Source organism: Sparus aurata, chromosome 5, assembly GCF_900880675.1.
Source record: "Sparus aurata chromosome 5, fSpaAur1.1, whole genome shotgun sequence".
Taxonomy (NCBI): Eukaryota; Metazoa; Chordata; class Actinopteri; order Spariformes; family Sparidae; genus Sparus; species Sparus aurata.
The window spans coordinates 19857220-19875134 of NC_044191.1; the positions used below are offsets into that span (position 1 = coordinate 19857220).

Genomic DNA, 17915 nt, shown 5'->3' on the forward strand with positions numbered 1-17915 from the left:
TACCAAACAGGGAATACACTGCAAACACTGTATCGACTGACTAACCTCTAAAAAGAACACATTAATAAGATTATTATTATATGAGTCAAGCAGATGTGTGGGAGTGTGTTCGTGGCGCCCTGCCAGTTGTGGGACGGGGGATTTGCTGTATCCAAAATTAACCAGAAATATATAAGGTGTCCATGTTGCAGAGAGATGCCACTCATAGTACAATCACTAATGTCAACACTGTAAAGACTGTTTTTTTAAATTCCTGAATGCAACCGCCATGAGCATGTGTCTACAGACATACGACAGCACCTCATTAAAACACACAGCTCTTCTTGTTTATTTCAGGTCGAATTATCGTTAATTTGAAAGCTGCCTACGCCTGTGATATGTAGAAAAATGTTTTTGTACAAGAAAAAAGAAAAGAAATGATTCATCTGTTCTCTTCTAATTTGATGGTAATTCTTCCCTTACCGCCGGCACAGGGTTTGGAACATGGAGACCAGCTCTTCAGAGCCCACTCATACGTGTCCTCCTGGATGACATTGTTGTTGTTGACAGGCACTGAATCTTCATGGATGATGTACTTGTACATTAAAGTGGACCGTGTCTCATTGTCCTTGGGTATAATCTGCAAACCAGAGGAAGAAACACATTACGCGTATATCATCATCCTCTGTGTGGTGTATTTGCATTAGAATACTTGCAAAATTATTGGATATAAATGAGTTATGTTTAATCTCAAGAGCAGGAATCATTTTCCATAAACCCCCCTCGAGGTTGTTATACATCTTAGAAGAGTTCATGGACAAAAGAAGACTGAACCCTGGTCAACAAAAAAAAAAAAAAAACCTCATCTGCTGTTTCTGAGCTTTTCTTTCGATCAGGTTTATTTCACAGGGTTGTTGCAGGGTTCAACTCCAAAAGGAAAACAACTGGCTGAATAAGACACTCTGCAGGAGTGCTTCGATTGAGAAACCTTAAAGCGGGTTTGGTTGTGGGTATTCGGTTTTAAGAGGTTAACACACATACAAATTACTTGAACTACTCTACCATCAATGCAGGCTGAAAAAAATATAAATATTACACATTTCCTATCAAATAACTTGGAATTATATTCTTTAAACTTGTACGAAGGAATTTCATCTAATGTCATATCAAGGTATTATTTCATGGTGTATATCATACATTTTATAACATGATATCGTTAGTCAGTGTCCAAATGACTGATAGGATCTGTCGGGCTGATGAGAGACAAAGCAAACACACTTGCGCTGTAGAAGCCAGAAACAATTTTCTTGTGGCGACTTCTAAGACCCCTTTAGCATCTCTCCGACAATTCCAGCAACATTTTGACCAGACCTTAACTCCTTTCCCTCAAAGAGAGTCGGCAATGGTTCTCAGTGAATGTGCTCTCATATGGCTGGCTCCGACTCTCAGTGGGTGAGAGGAGAACAACAGCATGCTAAGTTTACCAATTATCACCCAGACAGAATCATCAATGAGCTCCAATCACTAATCTCAATCATTTTTCTTCTTGCTTTCTGTTTTAAATGAAATAAACTGAATTTTTCTCCAGTGTCACATAATATTTTACTTCAACAGTCTAAACAAGAACCATTGCACCATTAAAGGTTTGGAGATCAGGTAGATTTAGATGCATTTTGATGAGCTGATAGCAGTTATTTAGAAACTTAAGCTATATAAGCTTGACATTGATAATTTTTTTAACTTTAATCTTTTAAAATCTTGTAAACCTTGTCTTTGCACAATCATGAAAGCAAAAAACCATACATTTCCATTTTTGGTTCTCTTTCTTTTCGCTGCAGTAAAACCACGTCACTCAACTTCAGTTTGACCGTTAAATACTGGGTGTGATTGATATGAGTAGCTCTGATCGCCACCGATTTCCTGAATCAATTCCATTCTGATTCAGCAGGTTATGTTTCAATTGCATTTTTGATTGGATTCGGTTTAAGTCATTATCGACTCAGTTTTGCTTGGATATTAAAGATATTCTGGGAGAGTCTAAAATGTAAATTGTACAAGGTCGGTACTCTCTAACCTGCTCCATTATTAAATATATTAATGTTACAGCATTTTGTGCCTGCCTGGTGCTCTCTTCGTACCCTGTACATAGTCACAAGACCATGAATATATTGAAAGATTCGTCTTAGAATTAAAAAAATGTATGTTGGATTATTCAAATGAATTAACCCTATTAACCCCCTATTAACCTTGCAAGGTATTGACCTTGAAGTAGATCTGGTCTCTGCAAAAAGCATAGTTGACTGTTAAATGCACAGGTGCATAGTAAACTGCTAATAAATGTTTAATAAAGTGCGGTTTCATCATTAAAAAAACAATAAAAGGTTTAACAGGTGACATACAAAGTTACTTAGTTAATGTGTTTGTAATATCATTATAAACAAGTATAAGAAACTCATAAGACTGTTATTAGTGAACTTATGCGTCTTTAAACTGTTGGCCAGTTTCTTTGAAGTGCTTATCAATATATAATATGATATGATGCCTTTATTAAAAGCTATATACAGTAGTCTTATCTATCTATAATACACGGAATCTCTGTCTGTCTGTCTGTCTGTCTGTCTGTGTGTGTGTGTGTGTGTGTGTGTGTGTGTGTGTGTGTGTGTGTGTGTGTGTGTCAAATATCTCTGCGGATCAGGATCAGGCTGACCTGAGACTTTAAACATGGCTGCTGTGTGGTTCAGTGGCGTGCAATTTAGCATTTGCTTGGACTGCAATGATACCGTTAATACATTATTTCATAAATGCTTTACAAATTCCATGAGCATTGTCCACCGGAGCCACCACAGTCACGTGCGCACCAGAGCCAATCACTGCACACAGTGGCCACGCACGCACCAGAGCCAATCACTGCAGAGCTCAAGCCCACGACATACCTGAAGAAACAAGCGGATTTATACCTGCAGCGGTGCGAGGTCCGTTCTGTGCATCTAAACTGACTGTTGTGGATTAATGAGATGAAACAAGTCCAAGTCTGTTTGGGTCTGAGGAGATCCGGAGACGCGCTGTGGATGTTCGGCCCACCGCCCGAGTCGACGGAGCGGACGCACTGGCACGTCCAAAACTGGATTTAGGGTAAATAATGTCCAACATGCTTTTTGCGAACATTGCCGTTACGTTTGCTTTGTGTCTGGTGCAGGAAGAAACAGTAAAAATGTGCTTTTGTGGATTTATACCTGCAGCGGCGCGAGCAGGACCGGGATTTTGCAGGCGGTTCGGTCCCATTCTGTTCTGTTCATCTAAACTGACTGTTGTGGATTGTAATGAGATTAAACAAGTCCAGACCGAGTCTGTTCGGGTCTGAGGAGATCCGGAGACGCGCGGTCAACAAAGTGGGATCGGAATCTGTGGATGTTCGTGTTTAGCTAGCTGCTAGCCGCTAACCGACCCACGCGGCCTACCTACCGAGTTGACGGAGCAGATGCACTGGCACGTCCAAAACTGGATTTAGGGTAAATAATGTCCAACACGCTTTTTCGCTAACATTGCCGTTACGTTTGCTTTATGTCTGGTGCAAGAAGAAACAGTAAAAATGTGCTTTTGTCACTAAAGTGTTCAAGCAGCAAGTTTGGTTGTTGAGGAACAGGAAGATGTGGGAGGGACATCGGCAGATGATTGACAGCCGCAGTGATGTGTTGGAGACGGCGACAGATATAGCGAGTTTTGAGAGTTGAGAGATTTGTGACATATAGCGTGTTGGGAGTGTATAGTTAGTGTGTTATGTAATATTTGGTGTGGTGTGTTCAGTGTGTAGTGGAGTCGTGTTGTGAGGCAAATCAAGGAGGAGACGGCTGAATGTGGAACAGGCAGGAATGAGCTGAGGAGCCTGAGGCATTGCCTGCATTTAAATGTAAATAGTTACACATAACTTTGTAAATTTCAAAAACTTATGCACCAATTTAGTAAACAACAATTTATATTTACATTATAACTAATGCAATTGGTTCATTAAACATATTTGTGGTTTTCACAGTAAAAAAACTAACTATTTCTACTCTGATTTTATGTTATTTTGTGATTTTAGATCCATAGTGTTAATATAGTATCTTAAAATGAAAAAATAACTGTACAGTCACACATGTGAGGTTGTGCTAAAAAAAATTACACCAAGTAAGGCAAGGTAAATAGTTTTTAAGGTGAAATATAATGGTATAATCAAAAGTAGTCAAAAACAGCCAATTATATCCCTGACGTCCCACCTTCAAACACAGCCTCATTTGGCCATCCATGAAAAAGCTACTTAACCTCCCACTTTTCTTTAGGAAAACATGCTTCCTACGGGCAATGCACTAGTTAAATTAAATGGACAAAAAAGAAAGGCCCTCATAACTAACACTTATTACAAGTAAATCAATATCAAACCTCAGCATAGGGGCACAAAGGTGAGATGATGTGTTTTGCTCAACAAACATTTAATAAGAATAAAACAGTTATTAAATATATTACATGTCTCATAAGGCATCAGTGGGATCAGAAATCACAAAGAAATCACAAAGCAGAACAAGAAGAAAACAAATGATTAATCCAGTTAAAGTTCGTCTTGTCTACTTCATCATTCTTTTACTTCTTTCACAAAAGAACCTTTGAAGTTTCCACTGATCAGATCAACAGGATGTTATGACAGATGAAAAACAGATCGGTTCTTATGGAACATTTGGCAGATGATGCACGGTGATAGCCACTGGGTATTTTCCCTATTAATAATTGTACTGATTTTTCTGTGTGTCTGCTGCTGGTTATAGTTTTATCAGGAATTGTACCTGGGGGAACTTTTCAAAGTGTATGATTTGAATCCTGTAGCAAAGCAACTGGTTTAACAGACTTTTACCTGAAAATCTGAAATCCAGCTCTTTTGGGCAGTAGCAGTAAGTTATGGCTTTTAAGTAACATTTTGCAGTTGTCAGGTGCTTCCTGCCCTTCTTCGCTTTATCTAGATAAGCAGCTACTTAGCATCTCCTTCAGAAGCCTTGTTTCGATTTATTTTAATTAATACCGAGTTTTTGAGAGTTAACATGCACATACTGTCTTAGTGTCACCTTGAGCTCCAGGACATTTGTATGCAACTTTTCATTGTTTTCTGATAACAGACAAACACATTTGACAAAATTAATTCATCAATCAAGGAAATGTTCTCCAGATTAACTGATAATGAGCATAAACACGAGTTGTGTCTTCCCTCATGCCCAAGTACCTGAAGTGATTTTAGTCATATTTCATTCAACAAAGACACGTGACCAAGATCAAGCCTTTTTTTCATTGGCAGACCTGGAGTAGGTTATCCATATTTCGATCTACCAGGTTTGATTAATGCAGTAACTCACTCAGGTCTCAGCGGGAGAAATACCTCCCGAAGTTCAGAGAGCTGTTGTCTGACTACTAACACGCTCCAGTAGAAGTGACCAGATTACCCCAAGACTCCACTTCCTGCCTGTCCAATACTGGATTAAATTCAAAGCCTTTACTGAAGGTTCTGACTCCTACTTATTCTATAGCTGTGATTTTGTGAGTTGTCTTAGTGTTACTGCTGCCTGATATTCTCCGGTTGTGCCCAAATCTTGCCTTTCATTTCCCTGGACCTGAGTTTTATCTTGTGTTTTATTTTGATAAAATTGTCCCAAAAAATTCTCTTCACTATTTTTGACCAGTATAAAAAAATAGTTTGTTATTACTGGAGTTTAATAAATTTAATTCATCCATATTTAACAGATAGTGAAAGAAAATGAATGAGAAGAATGGAGGGCTTGAACTCGATGGCTGACCTGATTCTTTTATAAAAATGAATACTGTCTGTTTGGTTTAATTTCAATGGAAGCTTTGATAGAGAAGGAGGTATCATTACCAGAACCACCACGGGGTCATGCAGAGGTCCGTCGGTGTGCAACGTCTCCACGTCCTCCTCGATGATGTAGTGCCACTCAACGCCCAAGTCAATGAAGCTTCTGGACTTGACCTCCTCTCCTTTTCCATTCAGAATGTAATGCCCCGTTGCCTGGTTCTTGATTGCTGTAATCAGTAACTTGTTATGAGATGCTGACAAAGTTGAAATTGCTTTCACTCTTTTGAAGTTTTGAATTATTCACAGAGAAAAAAGCCTCAATTTACGGTCTCAAAGGGGTGATTAATAGAATCCTATTACCCAGGGCACTTATTTGGAATAATTATGTGTTAACATTACAACCTCTGATTTGTTCTCTAATTCATTCCGAACCTGCTGCCAAACCACTGATAAAAGGAAACTTGTCAAAACCGTGAGGCTGAAATGAAAATGGGTGTGTTTCGTGTGCCAAACATGCCCATGGGGCAAAGTGAAAAGCTATTTCGACCCATGGATCATTCCGTCTGGTGGTCCAGTCTTACACTTCAACTGCATTTTACTGAGGGATAGCAAGGAGGGATTGTCCACATGTTAATTTCGAAGGCAAACATGACTCAAACTAACTGCAACTGATGACCCATTATTGGCATCAGGTTCTTGAGTTATGTCCTGTATGTCATATGATAAGTAAACACAGTAGTGTTAGTATCAGCCTGGAGCACCAGAAAATATGATTTTAAAAGCATCAAAACATTCTGCTTTCCTTCCCAACTTGTGCCTTCAAGTTTTTAGATTCCAATCTAACTCTGAAGTGATGATGAATACATTTATGTGGTTTTGCCTTAGTATACAAGATATGTTGAAGGACAAACTGACAGAAATGCAGAGCTAACAGCAGGAAACCTTGAAACGTAAGCAAGTCGGAAAAGTCTACAGTGATCCATCGGCACATGTCATTTCAGCTGATAATGACAGTGGCAGAAGGGCGGATGGATGCTGTTTTACAAAACTATAGAACAGCAGAGGATTCATTCGGAAACTTTTTTAAATAAACCTTTCTTCAAGCATAATATGTCAAATGGTCTGAAAAAAGCCAGACATACACAAAACCTTTTTATTCAGGGCTGCATTGTGTATTCTTTATCATTCTCTCTGTTGGGAACAGCATCTGCAGCGCAGACTTTATTTTTTTTCTCGTCCAGAGCTGCAGGGTTTGGTCAAAATAAAGCCAATCACATCAAACAGACATTTCTCGGTGAATGATGCTTTGTGATGATGGAGGCTATTTCATCTGGCACAGTCATGCTCTCTCCTGAAACACAGAGCCAATATTCCTTTTGCAGTAGCCACCAACACTGGGCCTTTCAGCATCACGATAAGGCAGGAGACTGCTCCATCACAGATGGCTTGAGAAAGCAACACTAGAAAAAGAAGGATGGATCAACAAGATCCGACTTTAACCTGCTGTCTGTGTTTGTGTGACAGTCACAATCGTACCTGTGCATTCAGCGTGACAACTTAACTTTCTGCTGCTGTGGGGTCAATTATATTTTTCTGCTATAGAATGTGTGCATCTTTTTTCAGCTGATTCCAATGAAATATGTTTTGCTATTTTTGTTTTGAAAGTTTTTCTCTCATAGAAAATCACTCCAACTGCATTAAAAAAGAGCACATATTTGTTGTTGCACTGTCTAACTTCTGCACATATAGTGCAGCTGGTGACGCTGGAGGGCAAAACTTAGTACATCTCCATTTTAACAAGCCACAATCCGTAAGGTTTGAATGCAACAGAACAAATTGCTCCTATTCTAGAGGATTTACATAATCTAATAAAGAGCTATTACCAGCAACTGCAGAGTTTTTCTGGTTTTCCCCCCAGTGATACACCAAAATAAAGTATTAACAAACAGAATAAAACCTGCCTTTCCTTCAAGCGTTCATCTTTATATACACAATAAAATCTAATGCACATCGACCTCCTACCCTGACCCAGCTGTTTATGGAATTTGATTAAATTGTTTCCGAAAGGTCAAGCTTTTTTTAAGAAGTAGTTTAGGAGGGATTTAAGCCTTCTTTAACATTAAACAGTCATTCTAAGGGTGAGGTTATTACTATAATCCCTATTTTCAAAAACCTGAAACAGAACTAGTTCATGGAAGACAATGGTTATACGACCCAACACAGGACATACATCAGCACATACATGCCTATAATACTTTAGGCATATTGTGAAAAAATTGTTTTCCTTTCTTCCCTTTTTTTTCATCCCTCTTCTCATGTCTGACATAAAAATCAGTGTCTCTTCAGTATATGCCAGCACACCCTGGAATTAACTTCTTGGAATATCTGTGATTGATTCTGATTGGAGATTGAGCTGGAAAACTTCCCCCTGTCTGTCAAAGCTTATCACCCATCTACAGTTAGGGTGAGAGCAGCTATTAAGGGACTCTGATGCATCATCTTCACCCCAATCAGCAGAGGTCAAAACCCTCTGACAGAGTTTTTGAACACAATAAACAATGAATTTAATTGCATATATGAAAAATGGAAGGTGACTGTCACCATGCCTTGGAAGTGGATTATCAAGGGTGGCAACAGAGTGGAGGGACACACTGTTCCTCACCAGTTGTTGGAAGAGATAATAATCCCAGAGCAGGGAATAATAAGACAATGTCGCTGGCTCAAGGCAGACATAATTCATACATCACTGCAAAATAGGAAGTGATTATTCAAATTTTGCAACAGTTAAAGTCCCTGGTAGCGAATTTGTGAAATGTGATTTTGGGATAAATAATTAAAACGGATTTGACTTGATTAGCAGTCAAACTCTGAGAAGGGAAAGAGGTCTTATTTGATAAAGCAGTGCTGGTACTGTTCCTGGAACATTGTTGTTGTTGCAAGTTGTTGAGACTGGGGTTTGTATCCCGTGTATAACATAATGTTTTACTGTTCAATTACTATTTTACAGCATTTTACTGATAATTCCCATTTTTACACAACAAAAATACTAAAAAAAGAATAAAATGCAGACAAAAATGTGCAGTTTACATGTCATCAAACCATAAACAAATTCAAATTTGTAGGCGTCATATGTACCATATTGCCATTTGTACAACACGTTTCCTATCACACGCACATTAACTCAACAGTATATGAGTTCAATTTTACTTAGGAGGTGGAGGGGTGGTGGTGGACCTACAGCTAGGTGAGGAGGCGCTGAAGCCAGTGACCACAGTTTAAAAGGTCACACCATTGGATATTTTTAAAGAGACTTTGGGGTAACTTCTTTGTGGCGACAGAACCAGGTATTCTACACCAAAATAGGATTTTTTTCTTACTCTAACCAAGTGGACTTTGTGCCCAGCTCTAACCAGTCTGTAAACAAGGCGTTGTGTCAACGTGAAATTGAAAACGGAACCTTAATTTGCAACATATAGAAATGAGAAGTTTCAACATTTCTGTGGTTTTTAGAAATGTACATTGCAAACATTTATTCTGGTTATTGCGTTGAGTTTTCATTATACACTACATTACATGCCGTGTGAACAGAAAGCTTGGCAGGCTTAGCAACAGTGACTCAGACCCCTACAACATTTATCCTTTCTAAACCAACCCTTTTATCTCAAAGACTCTCCACATCAGTTTGTTTTACTTCTTTTAGTTATGTGCAGAAGATCTTTATCTTCTTCCCTCCTCCCTTCTAACACCATCACAGGACAGGGGTGTCAGATAAATTACTGAAGCATAAATAATTATTTTACAGAGAGTTCTTTTCAAAACACACTGCCTCTGGCTGAGGAAATCATGCTGACCCGTTTCACCTGGTGCTGAATAAATCATGCTTTCCTCGGGCCACTCACAGAACAAGAAAGAAACAGATTCATCAGCTCTTTTATGTCTTCAATCGCCTGTCAGACAAATCTTTAGAGGGAACCTGGAGGGTTGTTTTCCATTCTCTACAGCTCTGCATTCTCCGCAACTTCGAATGCTTTTACTAAAACTTTAACCATTAAAGCCAGTGTCTGATTGGCCAACAGGAGTGCCTATCAATATATGGTCAGACGCAGCCTGGTACCCATGAATAGTATACTGCACCAACCACTTCTTCACTTCAAACAGCAAATAACATTGCTTACCCGTAAAGAAATGATCTTACAATGCTATGGTAACATTTTGGCTAGGTTCAGACACAAACTCTACAACTCTAGGGTTAAGGAAAGATCATGGTTTGGCTTTAAATACATGCTTTATCAAGTCAAAAATAACGACCACTGGGTCAACATGAGGAGTTGACTATTGGTAGGTAACAGGGCCGAATAATGCAAATTCCTTCTGAAAATGCCTGAGTATGACTATGACCTCACCTTGCATCGAGAAAAACTCAACACCAAAGAAAAAAATTAAATAATAATGCAGCCAGATTTGGCAGCAGAAAGAGCCCACTACTCAAGATCAATGAATAATGAATGAACAATATGAAGACTTATTTTCTCAGCCTGGGAGGTGACGACTATGAGAATACATTATTCATAGTCTATAATCTATGATTTTACACTATAGCCTGTGTTTTTCATTAGGCTTTAAGGGAAGCATGAGGAAGAAGGTGATGAGCTGTTTTATGGCATCCTCTGATTTCATGCATGTGATGGTGTTCGGGGCGTTGGACTTACCAAGAATTTGAGGGGAGGCCTCATGTTCTTGGATGATCACATGTCTAGCTCCAGGAGGAATGAGAAACATCTTAAGGTAACCTTTGTTCAGTTCGCAGCAGCGTCAGCAGAAGTAGAAGAGGGGGGTTAGGAAAGATGAGAAAGAGACAGGTAAGTTAAGCAGATACAGAAACAATCTTTTTCGTTTGCAGTGGTGGACATCACCCATGTTTCAGAAGTTTGGTCCACTTTGCTCTACGAAGTGGTTTGAGGGAGAAAAAAAAGAAAATGGTAAATGTCTACGTCAGCTTTCCTCTGCCCTGTAGAAGGCTGCAGCTAAGAGTTTCATTGAAAACGGTCACTCATTCACATCCACCTTTTACATAGAAGGACTTTCAAAATATAGAAAATACATATCTGTACTGCTACACATGTGAAAGCCATGACAAATAATTCCTTTAACCTTGAATTCATATTGAATATGTGCAGACAGGATGTGAATGAAAAGAGCCCTGAGGCATGTTTCAATGAGGCAAAAGAAAGAGGTTTTTCAGGCTAAAGTTCAGCAAAGTCACCTTCTGTCTGGGATGTCCACCACTTACAAACCTACCGTGACTCACCAAGTACATTTCTAGAGTCTTCTGTTTCATTTAAAAACACATTCCGTGCTCCTTTCGGCAAAGAGAAGGCTCCTCTGGTCTTCCCTTTAAAATAAAATCAATCAGTTAGTTAGTCACACAATGTTTCCTCTCCTCTCCAGTTGACCGTCTCTCTGTTTCTCTGCAACACATCACCTACAGTGGAGGCATATTTAATTGGCATAGCAGGGACCAGTGGAATTCACAATGGATGAGTAGCCAAACCATTTTGGCTGGCAGGGTGACGCTTGCCAATCACCAGTAGTGAACTACTGGTATGTAATTACTCGCCCTTAGACGTGACAGCCACCTGATGCAGACTCGGCGGTGCTGCAGAGTTGATTATGAATGCGACTGACACACTGTCCCAAGGTTCAACCAAGGTTACAATAGGTGGCAGAAAACCGGTGCTGCTCACTCTAAATTATATTGAAGACATAAATTGCAAGCAAAATCACAAAAGATGCTCTGTCATGTCTGGGACAACATGATTTGACAGCAGCCAATTTCAGAACTCCAAGCAGCCAGAAATTACAATCTTTAGAGTTTTTTTGGTAGACTGATAAGCTAGCTGTCTGAAGACCCTTTGGGTGGGTGCTTGGGTTGAACCGAATACAGCGTGCCAGTTGAGGTTCAATCAATCAGACTGTAAATTGCCAACAAAATCCCAGACTGCCTCCAAAGGTCTGCAGTTTGATTTGATGTGACACTTTTATCTGCACAAAGACTTTAAAGTTAGTTTGTTAGGCCGCACAGGAGACATTTACATTAAATGACCACACGTATCGAAAGTATTTGACAGTTTAAAGAACCCGTGACAGCTAAGGCCGTTGAGTCAGACCTAAACAGACACTTGATTAGTAACATGGGACAGCAGACACAGCAGCATATACAGTATGACTCGTGTCTCTAGGTCGCTACAGCGTTAGGCATCCATGTGCACTACAAACTAATGCTAGCAAAGAGGCTGTGAGGGATTCGGGGACACTGGATACTTGCATATTGTGTTTTCCAACATAGGAGTTTCTTTTTGGGCTCTCTTGCTTAACTGTTTCCCTGTTGAAAAACGTGAGTGTTTAAATGAGAGTGAGATGCTAAGGGAAATAAAAAAAAGGAATGATCACAGTTTCAACAAAGCACAACCTGGACCGGTTTTGATGAAGCCACCATGTCCAATATCTCAGAAAGTACATTTTGATTTTTCTGTGATGCTCTCCATGATGGCGTTATGAAATCGATTTGAGTTACTCCCTCCGTGCTGACGGTTTAGGTGAAGACATAGTTTCAAAAAAGGAAGTAAACCAATTTCTCACACTCATTCAATTTAACAATGCACAGCGGTGAGTTTTGCATTGGCAAGCGAAACATTCAGCTTGTGTTCGAGAGTTTATGTGTGTGTGTGTGTGTGTGTGTGTGTGTGTGTGTGTATGTGTGTGTATGTGCGTGCGTGCGTGCGTGTGTGTGTGTGTGCCGTGTGTTGCTGCAGAGGGGAGATAACCAGAAGGAAGACCCTTAAATTAAAGAAGTCTGTATAAAGCGAATGCATAATTTATTAATTTGCTTACAAGGATGATTAAAAAACTTACTTACTCCATCGATAGATAAATAAATAAATAAAACGGGAGCTTAATTAATTCTCTGCTAATTAGTCAGGGTCCTAATCCAGGGCAAATCCAGATGAAGCCAGCAGTTCAATGTGAAGGCTGTGCGAGCTGTCAGCACACCGCCGTGTCACTCTGCACCTTCCTTACAGAGTAATTCATTAGGAGGAGTGCAAACTCTGATATGATCAAATTGAAATGAAATAATCTACAGGAGGTGGAAGCTTTTTCGTCTTTCATCAAGCTCTACTGCAGCAGTTAGGATGACAAATGTATTCAAGAGGTTGTTTTTGTGTTTGCTCCCAGTTGTATGAGTGCACTGCAGAGTTACCTGGCAGCTCCCTCACAATTTCTCATTTCAGATAAAAGACAGATGGTTAAATTCTTTATTTCTGTTCAGCTGCACCTCAGTGAGCTCAATGATCAGCAGCTCATCAAACAAAGCTCAAATGTAAATTCTATGACAGGCAATGACAATTATGACAATTTTTGCTCTGAAAGGACAGGAATATTTTTTTGGTCCACGTCAGTCATGGTGACAGTGAGTGGGTGACAACAGCCTCATCATATGAGTGTAAATCAGGTGTTCTGATTGGTTGAATTTGCACATTTGTATGTCTCTTTGGACAGAAAGTTTAAATGCAAATGTACAGTGCAACATCTTCATGTCTAATTAAGGTTAATTACTCACTGTCAGTGTTTGTCATTGTTTATTAACATTCATAGCTGTAGACAGTCTGCTGAATGAACAAACTGAGAAAACATGCAGGGAAAGAATTAGGAGAATCTGTTCATACAAAAAAAGAAACTTTGGTCCAAAATGAATGTGTCTGTAGATGCTTTGTTACAACTCGTTCCAAATGCGCTTACCAGGTTTTTTTGGCGTTCTGGTGAAGGTTCCTTTAACGGTGCGGCAGTGGGAGTTGTCTCCACCACAAACGCCACATTTGTCCTCAACTTTGATGGAGCCAATCTCTCTGTCGCAGCCGACTTTCTGGAGGGCAAGAAAACAATTAGCCAGATGAGCTGAGATTCAGTTTAAGTCTTGGAAATGTAAAACTCATCTTTAAAGAGAGAACGACCTGTCAGTTGACTTCATCAGTTATGTACATCCTAAGGACTATATCGTAGGCAACTGGACTTGTTTCAGTTTCTTGATGACCTTTCACCTCTCATCAGAGATTCTTCTTCTGTTCTAACTCACTGACATAGATGGATTCTTTTACTCCTCTTTCAAATCATCTGTCTTCTCTGGCCAAGATGTTTACATTGTTGTCCTCAAAGGAATGATTTTTCTCCTTCAGATGTAAGTGGACAGCAGAGTCTTGACCTGAGGAGTTGACCCTCCTGTGTTGTGCTATTCGATTACGGAGAAGAAGAATCAATCCATGTCAAGCTGGAACAACCTTCTTTGAACAGAGGAGGTGGCCTATGACATTACTTATCATCCACTGACAATGCAGTGCTGAGTCTCTCGCTTTAAGACTTCTACTCAAGGACTATCCACACGGGTGACTTCAATTCTTACCAAAGTTATATGTAATACATTCACTTTTACTCAAGTATAATCAGACATTCAGAAAAAGAGTGAGTGCGTCATGATCTTTCTTAGGCTGGATTGTTTTGTGTTAGGGAGTGTTTGCTTGACAGCAGCATATTTCCAAAACGTGTTGACATATATTAATCACATTTTACTGTTGGCCAATAAAGAAGTAATAAAGATCCAGTTGAAATGACACCAGTGTATGGGCATTCTTAAGGTACTTTATATCATATATTGTAAATTATTTCCCGTCTCCTTCCATAATGATGCATCAAATCATCTTCAAATTTTGTATTCAACATAGCTGGTATTATTTCTGTTTAACTGCCTTGAACACACTGTATACAAGCAGTTGCACGAAAAAAACAAACAACATGAATAACATCTACATACAAAGGAATCAAAACATGATCATAAAGCTTCTATATAATAATGTTGCTTCTAAAACAGCAGTGAGCGAACACTCAGGATTTTATCACACCAAGTTTGAAGCCGTACCGAACAGTGACCGGTGACCAGTGTACCAACATCACCCTATGTCATTTAATGGAGTCCCGCAGTGCTTTGAAAACAGACTGCAGCCGTTCATGTCCATGTTAAAACACTTCCTTACCACACATTCTCCACGCACGCAGATACTGTAGGCGTCTTTGTAGGAGCATCGTGTCCCATCATGCACCAGCTGCTTCATGTACGCCACGTCTCCCGTCTCCTTTGACTGGCAGTACAAGTGGCATCTCTTGTTGGCTACAAGACATCAGATTCGATTATTAGGTTATTGGATTGAAGATGCAACTGGGAAAATCAAGAATATCATGTCCTTTTTAGATAATTTTTTACATACTTTAGTAAAACATACTGACCCACTTGAACCTATATATGTATATGTTTCTAAATCAATGCATTAACTTTTATTTGGTGATGCTAGACTGACCTACAGTTGAAATCTTTTTTCCCAAAATCCCCAAAAGATTTTCACCACTATTGCTGTTAAGCTAGTTGTTCACACCAACGAGTGGGTAATGTTGTCACGGCTGAATTTTTAACTTTGATATATGTGCCTGTTGCTTGTGTACTGTGTGTTAAGCACATTAGCATCCAAGTCAGTTCACTTCTGGAAGAGGTGGGACCATGTAGGCACTACAGCAGTGCATGTGTCAACCTGCTGTCAGAGAGGACAGTCAAAAAAAATGAGTATTGAAACCCTTTTAAATAGTCAGTATCCATACTTTGCTATACATTTCGACACTTTTGACAACACTACTAGCAGGCCAAATGCATGTCAAAATAACTGTGGACACAAGCTGGCTTGAGAGACATCCACCAATAAACCTACATTAAAAATGGGTTTTAATCTGTTGTGGTTTCAAAATTTCACAATGACAAAGCAAGAAAACGCAACACCACACATATCATGCAGATATTTTCCTTTCATAGAGTAATGGGCTCCCACTTCCACTACTGTGTTGTGTCTCTGCAGTTTTTCTGTAAGATTTCATATTTCTTTTTCTACATGAAAGACTTTCAAAATCATTAGGTTCAATAAGCGGCAAGCAGCTCCACAGAGCGAGGCTGGATCTGGGTGTCTGAAACAGTGCAGACTTTTGAAATAGGATACAAGTTTTGTATCTACATTGTGGACATGCATCGCCCATGCAGAAAGGGCACATTTTGAGCTTGGATGGTTTAAACTCTGACTATTGGCTCAGTGAGTCAAAGTGAGTCAGTGAGTCAAAAGAGAAAAAGAGAAGGAAAGGACGGAAATGAAAAAACCCTAAAAGCAAGACACAAAACACAACAAAAAATGCTCTCTCTGCACAAACTAGCGTGGTTAGTATGCGGAAACTGTCGAAAACAGTTGGGAAAATTCCTGTTTTGGATATATAATATGCTTCTTATGATATTGTTTTCTCTTGCTGAGCGAACACAGAGCCCATGCCCTTGTTGACTTTCATTGTTCTCTCTTCTTGGCTTTAAAAAACAAAGCAGCCTCACACGGAACAAAACAATCGGCTGGCTTTTTTTTGGCATACCGTCAGGATGCTCGTAGGGCAGCCAGTGGTGCTTGGCATTTTGGAACTCAAAGTGGGAGTTGCGTAGCTGGCACTGCTGGGCTCGGAAATCTTCGAAGTGCTTGGGGCAGTCGTCTGTGTTACATAGCTGATACTCGTAGTTCACCCCTGGGCAGTCCTGGCCACCGTTGGAGGGCCTGGAGGGAGGAAGAGGATGAACATCAGAGGAGCCGAGCACACAGTGTACACTTCTTTGAGGCCGAGGATCTGGAAATAAGTCCTGCTTAAAAAGTGATGCTAAAATGAATAATTCTAATGAGGGGCTGTCTGTCATGGTGTACAGTACAACTAATTGATCATTAACACTACCACACACTAGTACTGGCCACCTTTGTATTCATTTTTCACATGTCTGTTTTCTGTGAGGTGCTTACATGATGTATTTCAGCCCTTCATATATCTTAATGTGTAATGAATAATGCAAACCGCAAGCCTGTACGCTTACCTGCACCTCCAAAGCTCACGTTCTAACCCGTTTGTTTTGTTTTAACTTTAAAATGAAGTTAACTAGTAATATGTAATGTATTTAATTTTCAAGTTAACTTACACAGCACAGGCAATGTCACAAAGGGAAACGGCTTTCAGCAATGAGATACAATAACGTGACCATCTGTTTTCAGTTACAAAATAACATTCAGTAACATGATAAAAACATTTCTTGACAATAGACTGTGCCCCCAACATCACTGCTGTGGCCCGATCCTGCAGGAAAATGTGCAGTTACAAACAGTTGCACACTTGTACAAACATGCCTCATTGGATTGAGGCTTCTGCTTCAGTAATGTCTTATTAAAGCATTTTTTGTAGAGTAGGCAACTTTTCTACTGCACATTTCTACATTCCTCGTAGATGGCACCTCTCTTACATTGACATGCATACCTCCTTGGCCTCTTCTGAATTGTTTTTTTTTTTTTTTTCTTCAGGAGAGAAAAAAATCTCTTAAACTCAGTAATAATAAGGCAGAATTCTTTCTAGGTTACATAAAACTTCAAAATAAAATTATCTGGATTGTCACTGCCATTTAAGATCAGAATCCACCATTACTTCATTACTTCATTCATGATACCTCACAAAATCCAATCATGTCATTGTTGTGTTTTCTACTTACGCTGGGTTGTTGCACTGGCGTGTCCGGAAGCGAACTCCAGTTCCACACGAGCGCGAGCAGGAGCCAAATTTGCTCCAGGAGCCCCAGACGCCGTCTTGCTTGACTTGATTAGGATTCTTCCACATGCAGTGACCTTTGTAGCACCACTAAAAAGGGATAGCAGGGTTGAGGAAAGAGGAAAACACAAAAAGCAAAAGCCTCCTTTCTACACTCAGTAAATAATAACACAGGGATAAAATGTAAATATACAATATGTTTAGTTTGAAGCTGTCTTTTCTTTTTTCTTCTTGTGATTTAGGCTTTGTGCCTTGGTTCTAGTTAAGGAAAATGTATATTTTACATAATCCAAAGAAATTATATTGTCTTAACATTGTGCTTCAAACTTTAGTGTCGACGGTTCAGGAAGGGCCCTTTAAAGGTCTGTAATAAATGCTGTCCCAGTTTGGTGTGGAT

General features: G+C 39.6%; 1 protein-coding gene across 4 annotated transcripts in view; it reads right to left on the minus strand.

The window, feature by feature from the left end:
• Window positions 1-17915, minus strand: part of adamts3 (ADAM metallopeptidase with thrombospondin type 1 motif, 3) — a 139836-nt gene that overhangs the window by 14901 nt on the left and 107020 nt on the right. For 2 of the 4 annotated variants that reach the window (XM_030418204.1, XM_030418207.1), the window contains 8 exons: window positions 17463-17608; window positions 16316-16491; window positions 14896-15029; window positions 13610-13733; window positions 12138-12194; window positions 10522-10602; window positions 5876-6039; window positions 463-619 (listed from right to left, as the gene is read on the minus strand). In XM_030418204.1, coding sequence (XP_030274064.1) covers window positions 463-619; window positions 5876-6039; window positions 10522-10602; window positions 12138-12194; window positions 13610-13733; window positions 14896-15029; window positions 16316-16491; window positions 17463-17608 — 1039 coding nt within the window. Of the gene's footprint in view, window positions 1-462; window positions 620-5875; window positions 6040-10521; window positions 10603-11120; window positions 11205-12137; window positions 12195-13609; window positions 13734-14895; window positions 15030-16315; window positions 16492-17462; window positions 17609-17915 lie in introns of all 4 variants that reach the window. The other 2 variants (XM_030418205.1, XM_030418206.1) reach the window with 2 other exon arrangements.